At 40.2% G+C, this 17,251-nt stretch overlaps 2 protein-coding genes across 4 annotated transcripts; both read left to right on the top strand.

Moving 5' to 3' along the window:
• Nucleotides 1-505: 505 nt before the first annotated feature.
• On the top strand, nucleotides 506-3,984 carry armc6 (armadillo repeat containing 6). The gene is made up of 8 exons (XM_085805741.1): nucleotides 506-587; nucleotides 803-944; nucleotides 1,413-1,498; nucleotides 1,586-2,156; nucleotides 2,340-2,485; nucleotides 2,585-2,716; nucleotides 2,851-2,988; nucleotides 3,079-3,984. Exons 2-8 carry the CDS (start codon nucleotides 824-826, stop codon nucleotides 3,289-3,291), a joined length of 1,407 nt encoding a protein of 468 aa, XP_085661867.1. The 5' UTR covers nucleotides 506-587; nucleotides 803-823; the 3' UTR covers nucleotides 3,292-3,984.
• A 1,518-nt stretch (nucleotides 3,985-5,502) lies between these two features.
• On the top strand, nucleotides 5,503-10,550 carry slc25a42 (solute carrier family 25 member 42). 3 transcript variants are annotated; one of them, XR_015038103.1, is made up of 9 exons: nucleotides 5,503-5,524; nucleotides 7,009-7,182; nucleotides 7,596-7,707; nucleotides 7,795-7,820; nucleotides 8,103-8,269; nucleotides 8,418-8,534; nucleotides 8,966-9,117; nucleotides 9,243-9,667; nucleotides 9,698-9,817. XR_015038103.1 is itself a non-coding variant. In XM_085805737.1 (8 exons), the coding sequence occupies exons 2-8, from the start codon at nucleotides 7,090-7,092 to the stop codon at nucleotides 9,560-9,562; spliced, it is 975 nt and encodes a 324-aa protein (XP_085661863.1). In that variant the 5' UTR covers nucleotides 5,503-5,524; nucleotides 7,009-7,089; the 3' UTR covers nucleotides 9,563-10,550. The 3 variants fall into 3 exon arrangements, 2 of the variants coding, with proteins under 2 accessions (XP_085661863.1, XP_085661862.1); XM_085805737.1 differs by having other exon boundaries at nucleotides 7,009-7,170; nucleotides 9,243-10,550; XM_085805736.1 differs by having other exon boundaries at nucleotides 9,243-10,550.
• Nucleotides 10,551-17,251: the final 6,701 nt, after the last annotated feature.

Genomic DNA, 17,251 nt, shown 5'->3' with positions numbered 1-17,251 from the left:
ATAAACCTGAGGGAACATAGGGCTGTGGGAACATAGGGCTGAGGGAACATAGGGCTGTGGGAACATAGGGCCTAATTTTCCAAATTTTCAGTGAATATTTTTTTCTTAGAAATGAGGGAACATAGGGCTGTGGGATCATTGGGCTGTGGGAACATAGGACTGACCCCAAGAAGGTAACCTTATTTTTACAGTCTATGAAAATAACCCATTTTACTTTGAAGGGGAAGGATAATAAATAAAATGTTCACACAAAGTGCGCGAATAATCTTCCAACGGCGAAGCAGTGCCATTTTTAAAAAAATATGAAACGTATTTGCTACTTTATGCGTATTCTACATACGGTAGTCGTTGTTTTCAGGTAAAACGGTGAACTAGTGGAACCAATGTTTCGCAGACTATGTTTTGATGGAGCAAATGTATGAGTGGGACCGTTTACGGAAATTTGCTATTCATTAAAAGTGGTCCGCTGCGCCGCGGCCGTTGGTGGTTGAGAACGTGACTCCGTACGTAAAGTTCGTAAATAACGGTGGTGGTCGGTTCATTCATAACATCGGAGCAGGCAGAGTCACTGGGCGGTGGTACCTGAGGTGATTTGGCTTTTTACGACGACATTTCCTTATGTGGGAGCAATCCTACTTTATAACGGGGTTTCTTAACGTAACATTTGTCAGTTCAAACAGCCATAATCTGCAACAGGAGAATAAATACGGTTGTTAGCCAGCAATAGCTACTGTTAGCTGTGTCTTGGGTAAACGTTGGGCATCACTTGACAAAACATTATTATTATCACGACTCATTTCAGAGTGGACAATAACGAGGCAAGATGTCGAAACGGAGGATCACACAGGAAACTTTTGATGCCGCTGTCAGGGAAAACATGGAGGAATTTGAGATGGACCCTGACGAGGCTTTGAGGGATGCTGTGGAGCAGTTTGAGTCTCAAGGTAAAATATCACATAAATTACTCTACTGGGTGAAGCCAACCAAGTTACGATCTGTACACTATCGAAATATGCTTTGCACTAGAGGTTAAGTCACTGGTGGGCACAATGCAGATGCTCCAGCTGCTAAAATATTTATTATGCCAGAAAAATAGTCTCTTGTGTGATAGATTACAACTGTCGTGTATACTTGGATCAGTTGAAACATCCCCACATCTGTGTACCGTTTATGGGGAATTTAAGAGGACAAGTTATTAAATGGCAGCTTTGTCTCCATTTCCTAATAAACCAGAGGTCTCTTTAATGGTTCAGTAACTCACACACAAAGTTAGATTTTAGCTAGGCACCTCCTGAAGAAGAGAACACATTTCTACCTGGTTGCCTTCAATCTTAGTTTTGTGTATTTTCTGTACACTTTTGGCCTCATGTATGTGAAGCATTAACCCCAAGCCCTAATTTTTTTTTAAACAGGTGTCGACCTCAGTTGTATAGTAAAAGCTGTACCGGCTTCTTCATCCGATGAGCAACAAGATGAGCAAATACACGAGGTCTTACAGGTAAGTCCTGGCCTGTCTCTGCTCATCCCCAAACCCCAATCTGTTGTGAAAATCTTGCGCCGCGTTCACTACATTTTTCACTCTCAGGCTTTGGATTCTCTCCGAATTGGCAAAGACTCTGCGGGTGTCATGGAAGTGTCAAAAGACATGAAATGCTTCACCGAGCAGTGCTCACTTGGATTTGCCCAGAGGTACCTGGCTGCCCAAAAAGATGCCTATCCTGTCATCCTCTCCTACTGCAAAAAGAGTGTGGAGGAGCAGGAGGCTGTGTTGGCTGCTCTGTCTGCTCTGTCTGCGCTGACGGATGGACAGCCAGACTTGTTGGAAGCGGAGGGCCAGCAGTTCCTTTTGGATGTCCTTAAAAAGTACCAGGCAGATTTTCCTGTGACATGCGTAGCCATCTGCACAATACGTCACTGTTGTTTGAAACATGAACAGAACAGGCAGGATTTGATAAAAGGCGGAGTCCTGCCCCTGTTGACCGCTTCCATTAAACGACACAGTGGATGTGCAGAGCTGGTGAAGGAGGCTTGTGCAGCTCTTAGGGTCATGACCTTTGACGATGATGTCCGAGTTACATTTGGGCATGCTCACGAACATGCCAAGATGATTGTTCTCGAGCACAATGGACTGAAGGTCTTGATCGAGGCTACAAAAGGTGAGTCACACTTGTAGTAATAATAATAATAATGAATTTTATTTGTAATGCACTTTATATTGAGCAAACAATCTCAAAGTGCTAAACTTGTACAGCTGGCTTCAGTGGCCAATGTATTTCAAAATCAGATTCTCATCTCATTAATGCAATTCATGTTTAATTCTCATGTTCCCGTCCTCACAGCTCACCTTGATAATACTTCTGTGCTGAGCGAGGTCTGTGCAACTTTATCTCGACTGGCTGTGAGGAACGAGTTCTGTCAGGACATCTGTGATCTGGGCGGATTAAAACTCATCATGACGTTGCTTGCTGACTGTTATGAGACAGCGGTAGTGTATAAAACAACAAGATAGTGTGAAGCAAACTGATTCAGGAGTCAATTTACATGTTTGTTCTGCTCACTGACCTGTTTTTTTTTCCCCTTGCAGGAGTTGGTCCGGCAGGTCTTCAGCGCAATACGAGCCATAGCAGGAAATGATGATGTGAAAGATGCCGTTGTTAATGCTGGTGGAGTCCAGCTCATTGTCATCGCCATGAACAGACACATGAGCAACTCTGCTGTGAGTTGAGACTTTTCCACTGATTTGAAGGCATTTTTATTCATATAGGTAGTTTTTTTGTGTAAAAGTAAATTGAAGTTGTTAATAAGTCCTGACAATGTCTTAAGGTTGCGTGTGTCTATGATCTGCTATAGGTGTGTGAACAAGGCTGTGCGTGCCTCTCTGTCCTTGCTTTGCGTAAACCCAACAACTGCAAAGTCATCATGGAGAATGGAGGTGCTTTGGCTGCTGTACAGGCAATGAAGACACATACCGATGCAGTCAATGTGCAGGTAATATGAGGCCATTAATCATTCATGTGCTCATTTGGAAAGTCAACTGTGTGCCAACTCTTTGTCTCTGTTTTCTTTCCTGATGAACAGAAACAGGCGTGCATGCTGCTGAGAAACTTGGTTTCACGCACGGACACCTACAGCCAGCCAATCCTGGAGATGGGAGCAGAGGCCCTGATTACCCAGGCACTAAAGACGCATCAAGACTGTGGTGATGTGTGTAAAGCCGCCCTCAGAGATCTGGGGTGCCAGGTGGAGCTTCGAGAGCTATGGACTGGCAAACATGGCAGCCTGACCCACTGAACGTACAGAAGAGCATCACTGAAGACCAGACACTCTCACAATGAGTTTATGTGAAATTAAACTTTAGAAGGATGTTGGTATTGACAGAAGTTGAAACAGACGCACCTACCTAGTAGCTAGACATTCGTACAGAGTAGTTATTGTAGACACGACTTGTGAGTGGTGCAAACAAACAAGCCACCTGTCCCACACAATGCCTAAAGGAGGTTCAAGATACATGTATTTTCCAGTCCTTTTTCTGTTCTGGACAAAGATACAAGGTCATTGTAGTCCGGTTGTATATGGTTTATCTTCTATTAATATTTTGTTATCCAATTTTATATTTGATCATGAGATGTTAAATGTAAATTTGTGCCATGCCTAATTGCAAATGTATTTGCTGCTTTGCAAATTAACTGCACTGTTTGGTGCAGTTTCCCTTCCAATATTGGCAGAGCCGAATCTTATTGAATGCCTTATATGTTTACTTTTATTTGTTTTTAGTTTGTTTATGCGTCATGGCGGTGTAAAACTGAAATTTAGTTTACACTGCATTTGTTGAACCTTAATCTTATTTTATTTAACTTCCACTGTATCTCTTGAGTTATTTCTGGATATACAAAAACTGAAACATGCCACCCTAAGATGTACAAGACTAATATGGACAGACACAAAAACATGCGAGTAAACATTAAACAACAATCTTTTAACCCCCACCCATTTGTCTACTATTTGTGGTTCACAACAAACAAACCAAACAAAACGAGCCAGCCAACCACCACATCACTACAAACTTTAAGGCAAACTGTAGGGAGCCAGCCTGTTGCCAAACCTGTCCCCTTGTTCACGCCCCTCTAACCGACCTATCCAAGCACGCATCGCTCGGACTACATTTCCCAGAATGCCCCTGTGCTCGTCCTTGTCAAACCTCACTGTGGTCAAGCTAACGTTAACCGCCTCAGGTCGCTGACAGGAGTAGTAACGACACAGAAACACAGCAGCAGCATGGACGGTGCCACTCACTTGAAGCCATTGGTGGGCTCATGGAACTGAGACATGTTTGGAAGAGAGTGCCTTTAACACCAGGAGATATTTTTAGTTTTTTTTATGAAGACGCTAAACTAAACAACAAACGTTTCCAATAACGTAGAGTAACGATAACGTTAGTGTAGCAGTAAGCTAACAGCTAGCTAACGTTACTTAACCTGGTATTTGGCTTTAACTCAGAAAAGAGCTTCAGAAGAGCTGCTAACCACCTGAAATAACACTCAGGAGTTAACGGATACGGCTTCAGAAAAGCAGAAATCTTCGCGCTGCTGTCAATTTTTTTTTTTTTTTTTTTACAAGGTAAGAAATAACAGTTTGTAAGCAGTGTGAAAGCTGCCTGCAGAGGGAGGCTGAGCTCTGTTGGTGGCCAAGTTTCATAAAACCTGGTGGCTGCTGCACCAGCCACTGACTATTTTATTATCAATGCTGAATTTGTAATATCTTTTCTTAATACATGCCCTTCAGTTGTTTACCCTGTCTGTGGCTATGCAAGCTCTGATGGTAACACAAATAATTGAACTAATAGCCTAATGTTACAGGGCAAGTAGAGTCGTGGCATATGGGATACAATAAAGCTGTTACAAAACTATCAGCTAACATGGCAAAGTAGGCTAAATACCATAGCTAAATACAAAGGGTACACACCATAACGTGAAAACTCAGACCCTCTTAAATTGACTAATCTGAAATGGTTAGTCGATTTTGTTTACAAGTCAAGTAAGTGGCAGAAAATGAGTTGCTACCAGTTGTGTTAATCGATTTATCAAGTAAGCATTTTGTAAAGCATAAATATCAAATGTAGGCTTTCATGCCTCTAACAAAAGCAGCAATTTGAAGATGCCACTGTGAGAATTGTTTCTGAAAATATGTACCTATTTTAAGAAGTTATGTTAACTTTGTTCATGATTGAAATTAGTGTTATTTGCAGCTCTTAAAAAAAGAACTTCATTAGCAACATCATTGTTTTCTGTGGATGTTCAGTTGGAATGATTTGTTTACATGATGTTTTCCACTGTGTATCTTCACACAGATAGTATTTGTTTCAGTAACTTATGAGGTAACCCAGCTGAAAGGACAAATTGGTCACGGAGGATTCACATAAAGCCCGTTCAGCACAGAAGAAGGCACTGTTGTTGTGTACTAAACACTATTGACCTCCAGGGACAGCTCTATCTCTCCGTTCCCGTGTGTGCAGCATGGAAAGAAGGTGATGAATAAGTGAGGTGACCAGACAGACATAGCCAGCAATCAGGAACAAGGAACTGTAAACCGATATGCAGTGGGAAAGAGGCTGTAGGGAGGGGGTGAAGGGCAGCAGCCTGTGGGTAAGGACAGTAGGGTGAGGTGAAAGGGGACACATCAAGTACTCATTGGATGATTTGGCTTGAAATGCTGTTGTACTGATTCCAGTATTAGTTGCCCATGACTACACAGCTTTGCAGACAACTCTGTTTGCTCTCTTGTCCTTTGGCTCTCTCTCTCCGTCTTGTTTTGCTTCAGTCACTTCATCGCTTTTAAACTCCTCAAACTCTCGTATTTTCTTGTGGATCGTTTCCCAGTAACATGTAATTATTTATCAAATGTTCGTTATTGACTAGTTACTAGTTTTGAAGCTTTTCTTAATCAGAGATGACAACATCTCATGGCTACACACCTATTAATGTCACCTTTTAGTTCAACACAGCATATCAGATGTATTATTTTTTACCTATTAGTTAAGATGTGGTTTATTCAGATATCATACATCATCTCATGATGTCATGTTGATGACAGGATTATGATTTATTTTTATATTTGATAGACCAACATATTGTTTTTGGAGCACCACCAACATCTTTATAAACTTGATATCCCTCAGAGAACAAATCAGATCAATTGTATGCATGTTAAAAATGACACAAAAAATAATGCTGTTAATCACCTCTTAAAAAGTTATTATAATAGATCTACACAAATATACTTTATGCACATTTCCTGCTATTCACATACATTTCTTTACATAATTTGTGTTATCTGTGGCTGTGATTTAGAGTGAAGTTGGTTTGAGCAATGATTGATTGTGTGTGTGTAGGGTGTACATTGTATTATCCAGTATTTAACAAGAGACTAGAGACGCTGAGGGGTTGAAGGTTGAATGAATAGATGATTTGACCAGTAAAATGATCAGCTCACTGAAAAACATCTTTTGTTGGTAAGGGTGGTGAGATCAGCCCAGATGAAAGTTTATCTCGTGATACTTTTCATTGACTAGATGGGAAAGAATGTCCTGACTGTACAAAATGTGGTAACACAATGATCTGGTTCATTAGCAAGGGAGGGACTTACTCTTGTCCTGCAAGAGACTGGGTGTAACTTACATTAGCTCTGCTTGGCTTTGTGTTGTAATAGCCCTCATAGGTGTGGAAGTCTGTTAAAGGTAACTGTGTTACCATGCGGGTATTTCCTAGAGTTGCGTATTGAGCAATTTGTTGTTTAAAAGCAAACCACTCTGTGTGAAATGACACTGGTTAACAAAGAAGTCACTAAACCTCAACAATGTCTTGATAAACATTACCCAAGAATAAAGCTATTAATGAATAGTTCCCTGAAAGTAAAAATGGTCAAATGGTCAGTCATTTTAAATGTCTTCAGAAGCTAAAACATAAGTGACGTTTTGTTTCTCTGTCTGCCCTCTTCCTCTCTCCTCTGTAGCTCTCGGTGCCTGGTGTTGCCGCCCCTCCAGTGGCTGAATTCATGAGCGCACTCGGTGACAGTTGTACATAGTCCTTGGGGATGGGGAGTGGAGTCCAGGAACAACGGGCATCACTCACACAAGGAGAAGTGCTGCCACTGCCTTCCTCCAGTCAGTCAGAAGTGAGCTCTGAGGTGACATTTCACACAGACATGAGCCTTACTTCACCTTCACGGAAAAGTCCACCTGATAAAAAAAAGTCCACGTGTTCAGTTGTCATCAGAGCTGTCATGTGATGGTCCAGTTTGTGTCTGTGTTTTATCAGTGCGCTGTCTATTTGAAGGGAATTCAGCTGTGCTGTTAAACCATGTGTGTATGTGAGAAAGAAATGAACTAGCCTCATGGCCTCCTCTTTGGCTTTGGTTCATTTAAGAACATGTGCTCCCATATGTAAGGTTTTGTGACCTAGTTAGTGACTTGTCATCTAATATCATGACGCAAGTCTGGCTTAATGATCAACAGCATCTCAAACACAATATTGTTCATGTAAGGAGGACACCGTTTTTGTTCTGGTGGTGTTAAATGCACTTCCTCCTTCTCTGTGCAGGGCCTGAAGCACACTCGCTCTGTCCTCAACTCACTCTTCTCGGGTGCTTTAGCAGGAGCTCTGGCCAAGACAGCTGTCGCCCCATTGGACAGGACTAAAATCATCTTCCAAGGCAAGTTGGGTTTTACTGAAATGAAAATGAGTGGTTTGTTCAACGCAAGGCATGTCATTTAACCTGTCCATCTGTTCTGTTTTTCAGTGTCTTCAGCACGATTCTCTGCCAAGGTGGGTTTGTCTCAAGAAGCATTTTACATTTTATATCGGTTGCTTGATAAATCATACAAAATAAATTCAATATTGTTTTTTTTTTCAAAGTTAAATTAACTGAGAAAACAAACATGCACACAAACAAATCATGCACTTTTCTGTAAATACTGGTACTCAGTCTAATATAAATAAATGTATTATATAAACTGATGATGATCCATTTTTGTTTAGATTTTTGTCTTTTGTACTCCAAGTATGAGTATGTACTGTATCTACTTATGTGTACACTTTATAATCCAGGAGGCCTATAGGTTGATATACCGCACCTACCTGAAGGATGGCTTCTTCAGCCTGTGGAGGGGGAACTCTGCCACAATGGTGCGAGTCATCCCATATGCAGCCATCCAGTTCTGTGCACATGAGCAGTACAAGGGGCTGCTGGGAGGTTACTATGGCTTTCAGGGGAAGTAAGTGGTTGTTTAAACTGCTAAATATTTATGAACTTTTATTCTGACATTACACTATAAAGTTTTATTCATTTCTGTTAAAATCGTTAAAAAAAAAACAAAAAAAACATCAGTGTTGATGTACATTGGGTTTCCTCTGCTGTTTCAGAGCCCTGCCTCCATTCCCAAGGTTACTGGCTGGATCTATGGCAGGCACCACAGCAGCTATGCTGACATATCCACTGGACATGGTTCGAGCTAGGATGGCCGTGACACCAAAGGAAATGTAAGGGCATTGAACTGCTAAATACATAATCAAGTGAATATTTAACGTCCACGCTTTTATTTTAAGAACTTCAGATACGTTGTCCCTTATGGTCAACTCTCCCAAAGGTGATGCAATTTATTTGATCTGCCCTTAATGGGAGCTCATTTTTTAGATATGGGCACCACCAACACTATAGTTTTCATCTACGGTAAGGAAGCTGAGTTGTGTCATATGAGACAGAAATACTGATTGTGTTTGCAGCCCAGTATATATACAACTCAATGTTGTATTTTTCTTGATTCTGTGAACATGTTTAAGTAGGAAGTAGGAAGGGCAAAATAAAACATGGCAGTTCAGAGAATGAAAACCGGCCTGTATTCACATTGTAACTCCAATAGTTGTATCCACTTTTTATATTTTGTGTTTTACTTATCTTTATCTTGTTTTAGGTATGGTAACATCCTGCATGTGTTTGTGCGGATCTCTCGAGAAGAAGGCCTGAAGACGCTGTATCGAGGTTTTACTCCCACCATGCTGGGTGTCATTCCCTATGCTGGTCTCAGCTTCTTTACCTATGAGACACTGAAGAAATTACACGCCGGTAATTCATGTCACTGCCAATTCCATTAGTACTGCTCTGTAACTACTTTCTTTCACACCTAATGTTTACGTTGAATATGTGAAATCACTGACTTTCCCTTTTTTGCGCTCTCCTCTCCCGTGTAGAGCGCAGTGGACGCCCGCAGCCCTACTCATATGAACGCCTGGCGTTTGGAGCCTGTGCAGGTCTCATTGGCCAGTCGGCGTCTTATCCTCTTGATGTGGTACGGCGGCGTATGCAGACTGCGGGAGTGACAGGTCACACGTACGGCACCATCCTGGGCACCATGAGGGAGATTGTGTCTGAGGAGGGGGTCATCCGTGGACTCTACAAAGGTCTCAGTATGAACTGGGTTAAAGGGCCCATCGCGGTGGGGATCAGCTTCACCACCTTCGACCTCACTCAGATCCTCCTAAGGAAGCTGTACGGCTATACGGCTCGATAGTAGAGATTCACAGGGGGAAACAGGGAAAGCACAAGATCCCAGTAAACCCTCTTGGAGAAACAAAGAGGGGAAAGTGAGAGGGAGTGTGTGTGTGTGTGTGTGTGTGTGTGTGTGTGTGTGTGTGTTGCTGGACAGAAGCAAACACACTGGCTCTGGGTGCGTGGGTAATATTAATGTATTCTCTCGCTTTAATTGTGTGCAACAAGGGATATACGGCCCCTGTAGGTGCGACGTAGGGTGTAGGGACGGTACTGTGTACCTGTACACACTGTTGTCATGTACATCTAAGTGCAATATGCTCAGTGATTTTGATGTGTGTAGCCTATGTGTGTACACATAGATTATTATTCTCCTGCCCTTGTGGACCAGGCCCTTGAGTGTATTTATAAAATCAAATATTTCAGAGGTTCACACACACACACACACACACACACACACACTGACATCTATCAACTGCCTTGTGTGTCTGCTTCAAACTGACACCTTCCAATGCAATGCAGGTTGCCACTCGTTTGTTATTGACTTTGAAGATTCATTTGATTTGACAAGAGAAAATGATGCCCCCTTGAGATTTGTTTTGATGTGAGTGAGTTTGTTGAAGGAATTATTATACCAAAGGTTCGGATGTTAGCTAGCTGCAGATTATATGATGTTAGTGATGGTAGTAACAATCTTGCCCAGCACACCTAACAGCATCTCTACTGCCATTTAATAGTTTTGTTTTAAGTTGAAATGATTGAAATCTCTATAAGTCCAGTATTTTTAAGTTGAGCTCCTGAACATTGAATTCACAGACTGTTTTACATAGACTGAATGCGCTGACAGTGGACAGATGATCTATGTTTTATGCCAGTGCCAACAGATATAAGTATAAAGAGTGCCCATATCGTTTTATGTTTGTTGTCACTGTTATCATATCATGGGCTTTTTAAAATATTGTAAATTTCAATAGATTTGTTGTCGGATGTATCAATGCAGTCGATATATATTTTAAAAAAAACTATTAAAAAAAACAGCTGAAAATGTCAGCTCTAATTTAACCTCACATATTGACAAGCATTGTCAAGTAATGCACATCAAACACTTTGGTGATTTTCATAGACGGTCATACACACTGCTTCATCAGTCGAGTTGGAAAACCTGTGGTGTCTAATGCAATCCAATACAACAGCCCAGCAGTGAATATTACCATTGTGAAGTTTACAATATCCCATTGTTGTTGACACTATGATAGGTGTAGCTCTAAATCTATGTCATTTTTTAATCAGATTGTTTAGGATTGCAGTAGATGAGCAGTGTTTCTAATGCTGTTGCTCTCATGCATGTGTGTTGTGATGGACACACACGGTCCCATACACAGTCCTGCACACATGTCGTCTTCCATTTGCTGTCAGTGTGACAGCTGCAGGATCTGTCTCTTGATGATGATGCTGCTGCCTGTTTTGTTTAAAACTTGGCAAGACACTAGTTCAGATTTAACTTACTAAACTACCAGTTGACTTGGACTCACAAAGTAGATCTGTATCAGTATTTACTAATGGACTAACGTGACTGGAAATGTACAAACACCTAGTGAAGTGATCATTTGAATTCTCTGTAGCAGACTGAATTCGGTTTATTTCAGAGTTCTCAGTATTTTACCTCAGCATGTAATTAATAATTCATGAAATTCTCACATATCAGTGTGTTTTGTGGAGTTGTGTCAAAAATGCGCCTTTTGCGACATGGTTTCGACAGTGCTGATGCAGACATTCAGGAGTGTCAATAGTTTGTATGCTTAGCCCATACATACCATACATACTGTTTCTATTCTTAGAGCAGACTTACCGAGGATGCAGAGCCAAGTGGATCAGAGGGCAGGAAGTAGCTGCTTTACCAAAATAAAGCAGGAAACAAACAAGTGTGAGGATTTTCAATTGGAACTCAATAGCTTAAGAAAAGATATCAAGTTTGTACTTTTTAATGCATGATTCGTTCATGATTGTAAAACGCTCAACTGGGGATGCACAAATGATTCAAATTTTATCATTAAATAATCTCTAAATGATTTGAATGATCAGCACATTACAGTGACTCATGCCAAGAGTTAGTTTTCCGACAAACATATAAACACCCCAAAATTTGATTTCTTTCTTCAAAGGTTTGAAAGAGAAAAGCAACCCTTTGCCTTTGCACATCTTTAATGAGCAAATGTTTAAAAAGTTTAATCCTCTATCAAATTTGCATTGATTTTGTCCATGAACTTATTGATTGATTGAGCGTGGCGTATTTTTCGGTACTAATGTAGAAACAACACCAGAATCTCAGCACTGATGACTCTTTGTTTTGTTTTGTTTGGTGTTAAGTACTTTTTGTTGCTTTTGGTGTCTGACATTTTTTGATCCTTGCTGCTAGGTTCACGTTTTGGTCACCAGCAGATTTTTAAAAAAAAATTGATACCCATCTCTACTCAGTAGCTTACTCCACTTTTACCCCCCATTCATTAAACTAACCCTCCCTTGACTCGCCTCAGTCTGACCATCATCCTTTCATCTGCCTCTTTTCATCTGTCTGTTCGTAGATGATGTGGTTGGTTTCCTCATTGTTCACTGAATTTAGGAGAAATGTAGCGTTCAGGTGACACACCTGGACCGAACCACGCTGCATTCACATCTGCAAACAGTGGAAAACTGTGATGCGCTTGCGTTAACAGCGGAGCAGTAGATGCAAGTTTAGTCAGTTAGTTATCTCTACCCCTCCTTACCTTAGGTAGCAGGAGGGAAGTGCGTTTAACTAAGTTTTGATCAATGGCCGCTTGAATCGTGCACATGTTCTGAGCTGACGTTAGCGAGAGTGCTTCTGGTTTGAAAGTATACAGTAACTGAAAGCTGAGTCGAGGTCGGTTACTGACTCTTAAGTGCCTAGCAAGAAATAGTAATGTTTTTACTATGACTGAGCTACTTCTACTAACCTTTTTGAAGGTTGCTTCCATTTTCTAGCCTTGCTTCAGTCTTGAAGTTACACATCTTTAAGGAGCAGCATGTGGTTTGAGGGTGGTTTGACGTTTGGGGACTGTTAGACCTCTGTGACTGAATGTATTACTTCAGGTGATGTTTTTGTATGTGAATTTTGTAACACTTACACACTGCCTTGCAGGGTATTGCCATCTAGGGTGAGATAACACGACTCTTGGCTCCCTAGCAGACTCGATCAATCCATTCCAATATCTACAAAACTGATTTGAGGGTAGGATAATTTAAAAGTACATTTAATGGCTATTTGTACCCTTTGTATCAATTGGAGGAACGCAAAGAGCATTACGTAATGTTATTATTTCAGTGGTGAAGAACCTATAGATCAAAAGAGATTGGTAGATGTGATGAAATATACCATAGGGAAAATCTAACAAACATGGACGAACTCCTTGACAATCATTAAATGCCAAAAATCTTTTGTACTTGTTTCAAAATATGAGTGTTGTTGAGAACCTGAGATGGAAAACTGACACTACAGCAAAAATCTGGTAAAAGTAATGATTTTATTTGTGCTAATGAAAGCAAACTGAGTAGTTTTAACCCTGTTTGTGGGTAACCCTTAACACAAGTGCACATACAATGCTACTGTATATGCATGTTAGAGCAGATCATCTTGTTTGTCTTTGTTTCAGTGCAGCAGTGACACAATGGCTGTTTTGTAAATCCTAGTGATTTGTGCCAACTGAATGTAAACATACCTACTAATACCACACCCCCGTGTCCGGTCTGTAGTGTTGATGGTGTATCTGTGGGAAAGTTTTGAAATATAAAATTCTCAAATAAACTTGAACGTTGAAGAGAGATTGATGCTTGTTCATTATTTTATTGGTTTTCTTTTCTTTCTTTTTTTGGTATATTTTTTGGCTTTTTTTTTCAAGGTGCTTTACATATTAGCAAAATAAGAACATAAAAAGCAAACATTATTTAAAAACAGACAAGAGAAAGAATTAAAACAGATATAAAAAAAGAAGTAAAACAGAAAGGGAGACAAAACAACTAAAACATAGTAAAAAAAAAAAGATATAAAATAACAGAATAATGTTACAGTGCAGTTAATGAAAGGTGTCAGCAAACAAGGGGATTGATGATGAAATCGTTTACTAGTTTGTCTTCCTGTTTTTAACTTTCACTTTTTTTTGTCACTCATAGAACATGGACGTAGAACATGCAGAATCAGAAATTCATTCAATCATTATATTGCTAAATAATAGCCAATTGTCGATTATGAAAAATTAGGTCCAATAGCCTACCAAATAACAAAGTAGGATTCTAGAAAATGAGAAAAATAACTATATTATATTATATTTTAAATTATATTATGTTACCTGTATCTTAAATTTCTTAGAAGTTACCAATTTCCCATGTCATGTTTGACATCTCAGACATGTGATGTGTAGTGACGTCCAGTGGCCGCTGGAGGGCGCTCCGTCCTCGTGAATGAGTCAGTGAACTCCTCCGGCTGCAGCGCCTCTTCTCTCCTCCAGGTGGCGGTGCAGCGCGGCGCTTCGAGCTGAGGGAGCGAGGCGGAGGAGCTGCACCGTGACCCTGCTCACCTCGCTCCCTCAGCTCGAGGAGCCGCGCTGCAGTGCTGCTGCTGCTGCTGCTGCTGCTGCTGCTGGCGCTTTGAACTTGACCGTGAACGCAGCACAGCAACACATGACCCTGATGAAGAAACTGATTCAAGTAGCAACAAACGAACCAAATCATCAAAACGCAACTAAATCCGTGATGATTTTATTGAATGCACATGGTATCTGGGGTTGAATAGAGATGGATCCACAGAGGTGAAAGATAATGAATCAGTATTTTATTTACAACTGATCAAAGGATGATGTAAGCAGCTGTCTCAATCAGGCCAAATATGTGGTTTAGTCCGGGTTTTGTGCCGTCACCGGACAGGAAGCTTGGACCAGAGTCTTTGTGCAAAGATTTCTGGGAACGTGGGAGGGAAAAGCGCTGGAAGAAAGGAACTATAGGGAAGATAGAGGACTAATTAGAGACTGAAGGAGGGAGGGATGGACAGAGGCTGTCAGAGGATGTGGTTGCTATAGATACTTGGCATGATGCCAGGTGGAGGCAGAACCAATTTGCATTTATTCAGATGATGGCTGCTCTCTCTCTCTCTCTCTTTCTCTCACTCCCTCCCTCTCTCACCCCCCACCTACCACTCTCTCCCTCTCTCTGAAATAAAAGCAACCAAACAGCCTTTCTTCCATTTTAATTTCTTCCATCTCAAATTCATCCTTAACAATTCAATTTCCTCATGAAGCAATTATTTATTTTTAAATACCTAGATAGCCTAATACTGATTCCAAAATACAAAACATTTACCTACTTATAGCTGAAGAAAAATACACACAGGCTCTGTTGAATACTTTTATTTGATGATTTTAGTTGATGGCACCGAAATCCATTTGGATTTTTTTTCTTTTCTTTTCTTTTACCCATAGGCTATTAGAGTTTTTTTGTTTGCGATGCTGAAAGCTCCAAAAACACACCGTTGCTTCTTCTTCTTCTCCTCCTCCTTCTGCTTATGATTTTATTTATTTTAATTTGAATTGTACCTGACCACTTCACTCTTTTTAATTGAAAATTCCAAAAATACAATCCTACATTATTGTCCTGTAGGCCTGTCCACAGTTTTGTGTAGGCCTAGATTTGGTCCATGCGGGTTAACCTCAAAAAGAAAATGCAGCATTTATTTTAGATTAAAAAAAAAATCTCAAGCACAAAAAAAAACCCCACTTTATTGCAGTTTCGCTCTGATCGCCCATTCAAAATTAACTGTGCAAGGCTTAATTCATAACGCACTAATTAAGCTTCTCTGAGGAGTCTGGCCTGCACAGTAGATTAGTTGGCTGCTGTTGGGCCTTTGGACTAAAAGACGATTATTTTTTAAATTTCATAATACTTCTGATTTATATCAAATATTTCTCTGAACCAAAAATTAACAAATAAATACAATTAAGCAAACAAAATAAAAGACTCAAATCTGAAAAAATCTACAAAAATAAATTAATTGTTAAAAAGGGCTTATTTCTTGTGTAACAATAGATGGCTGCTGGTTTTTAGTAAATAAAAGTTTCCACTGTGAATGACGCTACCACATCTGGATTAATTTAGAAGGAGCAACCTATATCAGAACAGGAAACGGCAATAAATCATTTACACTGCTTTAATTACAACTGTGTCACACAGTGTCAGTAAAGAGCATTTACTGAAAATACAGTATACGACTGAATGAATTCACAGGAGCGCAACATCAGATTTAAAGTTCTCTTTATTAACCGCATAGTTAAAAACATACAACGTTTTACAACAAGTCAAGTTATTTGAATAACAGTTCGAAAATACTGACTCGACTTTGACATCAATTGTATGGATGTATGACATGACTTTTAACTGGAAAACAAAAATAAAAATATAAGCAAACAAAAAACAAACAAATAAATATAAAAACGTGCACCTCCAGCAACTGTGGATTAAATCTGAATGCATTTCATATATCATTTTACACCAGGTAACATCACAATGAACACATCTGGAAAAAATAAAAACACAATATATATATATAATCACTTTAGTTACATTGTTCATTTATTAAATCTTAGATATGTGATGTTTAACAATGAAACTCCAAGGCACAGATGGTGAAAAAAAGAAATCTCTGTCCGTCTGTTTGTCAATGTCTTTTTCTTGGACTCGGTTCAGATTCAGAGTTTCGCCTCTCGCTGTTAATTGTACAGTAAAAAAATCTGCAAAAAAGGCCACAGATCCTTTTCTTCAAGTTCTTCACGTCCTCCAAGCAGTAACTTTCCATGGCATCATCAAACTGCAAGGAAAGAAGACAGAAGAAATTAATGACAGAACTAGGACACAGAATAGTAGTTTTAATAATAAACATTATGAAATTGTCCTTTTTTTTCACAGCCATGATCATAAAGAACAGTGACACTGCCTGAGGTGTAACTACACCTGAGCGTTCAGGGGGGATAATCCTATCTGTGTGCCATGTCACAGTAGGCTACTGACACAGCAATTTTCGACAAGAAAAAAAAAATGTTGGGGTGTTGCAAGGCAGTGGAGATGGAAATAGAGGCGGGACTCCCTCCTCATGATTACCAATAACTGTCTGTGTTTGAGTCTACGCTCGCCCACCTCTGACCTCTAAAGTCTGGAGCATCAAGAGGACACACAGTCAAAAAGGGACCCCCTCAATTGTGCCTGAGGGAAAAGACACACACACACACATTTCTGCTGTCTGGTTTTGCACCGTCATGACTGAATAAGATTAGGATCTGACTAGCAGAGATAAGGGATTTAATCCTAATTTGTCCAGACTTTAATCATGGTCATAAATGAAACAGACCCACTGCCTTTATATTATTTTATATTTTAATTATTCTGCCGAACCTTTTATGAAAACTAAACTCATTCTGGGTTCATGCCATTTTCTCACTTCTATTAATTCTTCAACGGTGCACTGATTACAGTGAAAATCAAGGTGAGTGTGGGTTGTGTGAAGGAGGAAGAGGAGGAGAAGGAGGAGGAGGAGGGTGGGTTATGATTGAGGAGATCACAGCTAGACTACAGTCCCTGGATAGATGCAGTGTTTCAGACATTGGGCAATTATGAGGGGCCTTCCCGAGCCTGTAGGGCTCTCCAGGGCTCCTCT

This window comes from Trachurus japonicus, chromosome 17, assembly GCF_045865225.1.
Source record: "Trachurus japonicus isolate A0001 chromosome 17, Traja_1.0".
NCBI lineage: Eukaryota > Metazoa > Chordata > Actinopteri > Carangiformes > Carangidae > Trachurus > Trachurus japonicus.
The sequence above is the reverse complement of the archived record's forward strand: the minus strand, read 5'-3'. Positions and strand labels throughout refer to the sequence as shown.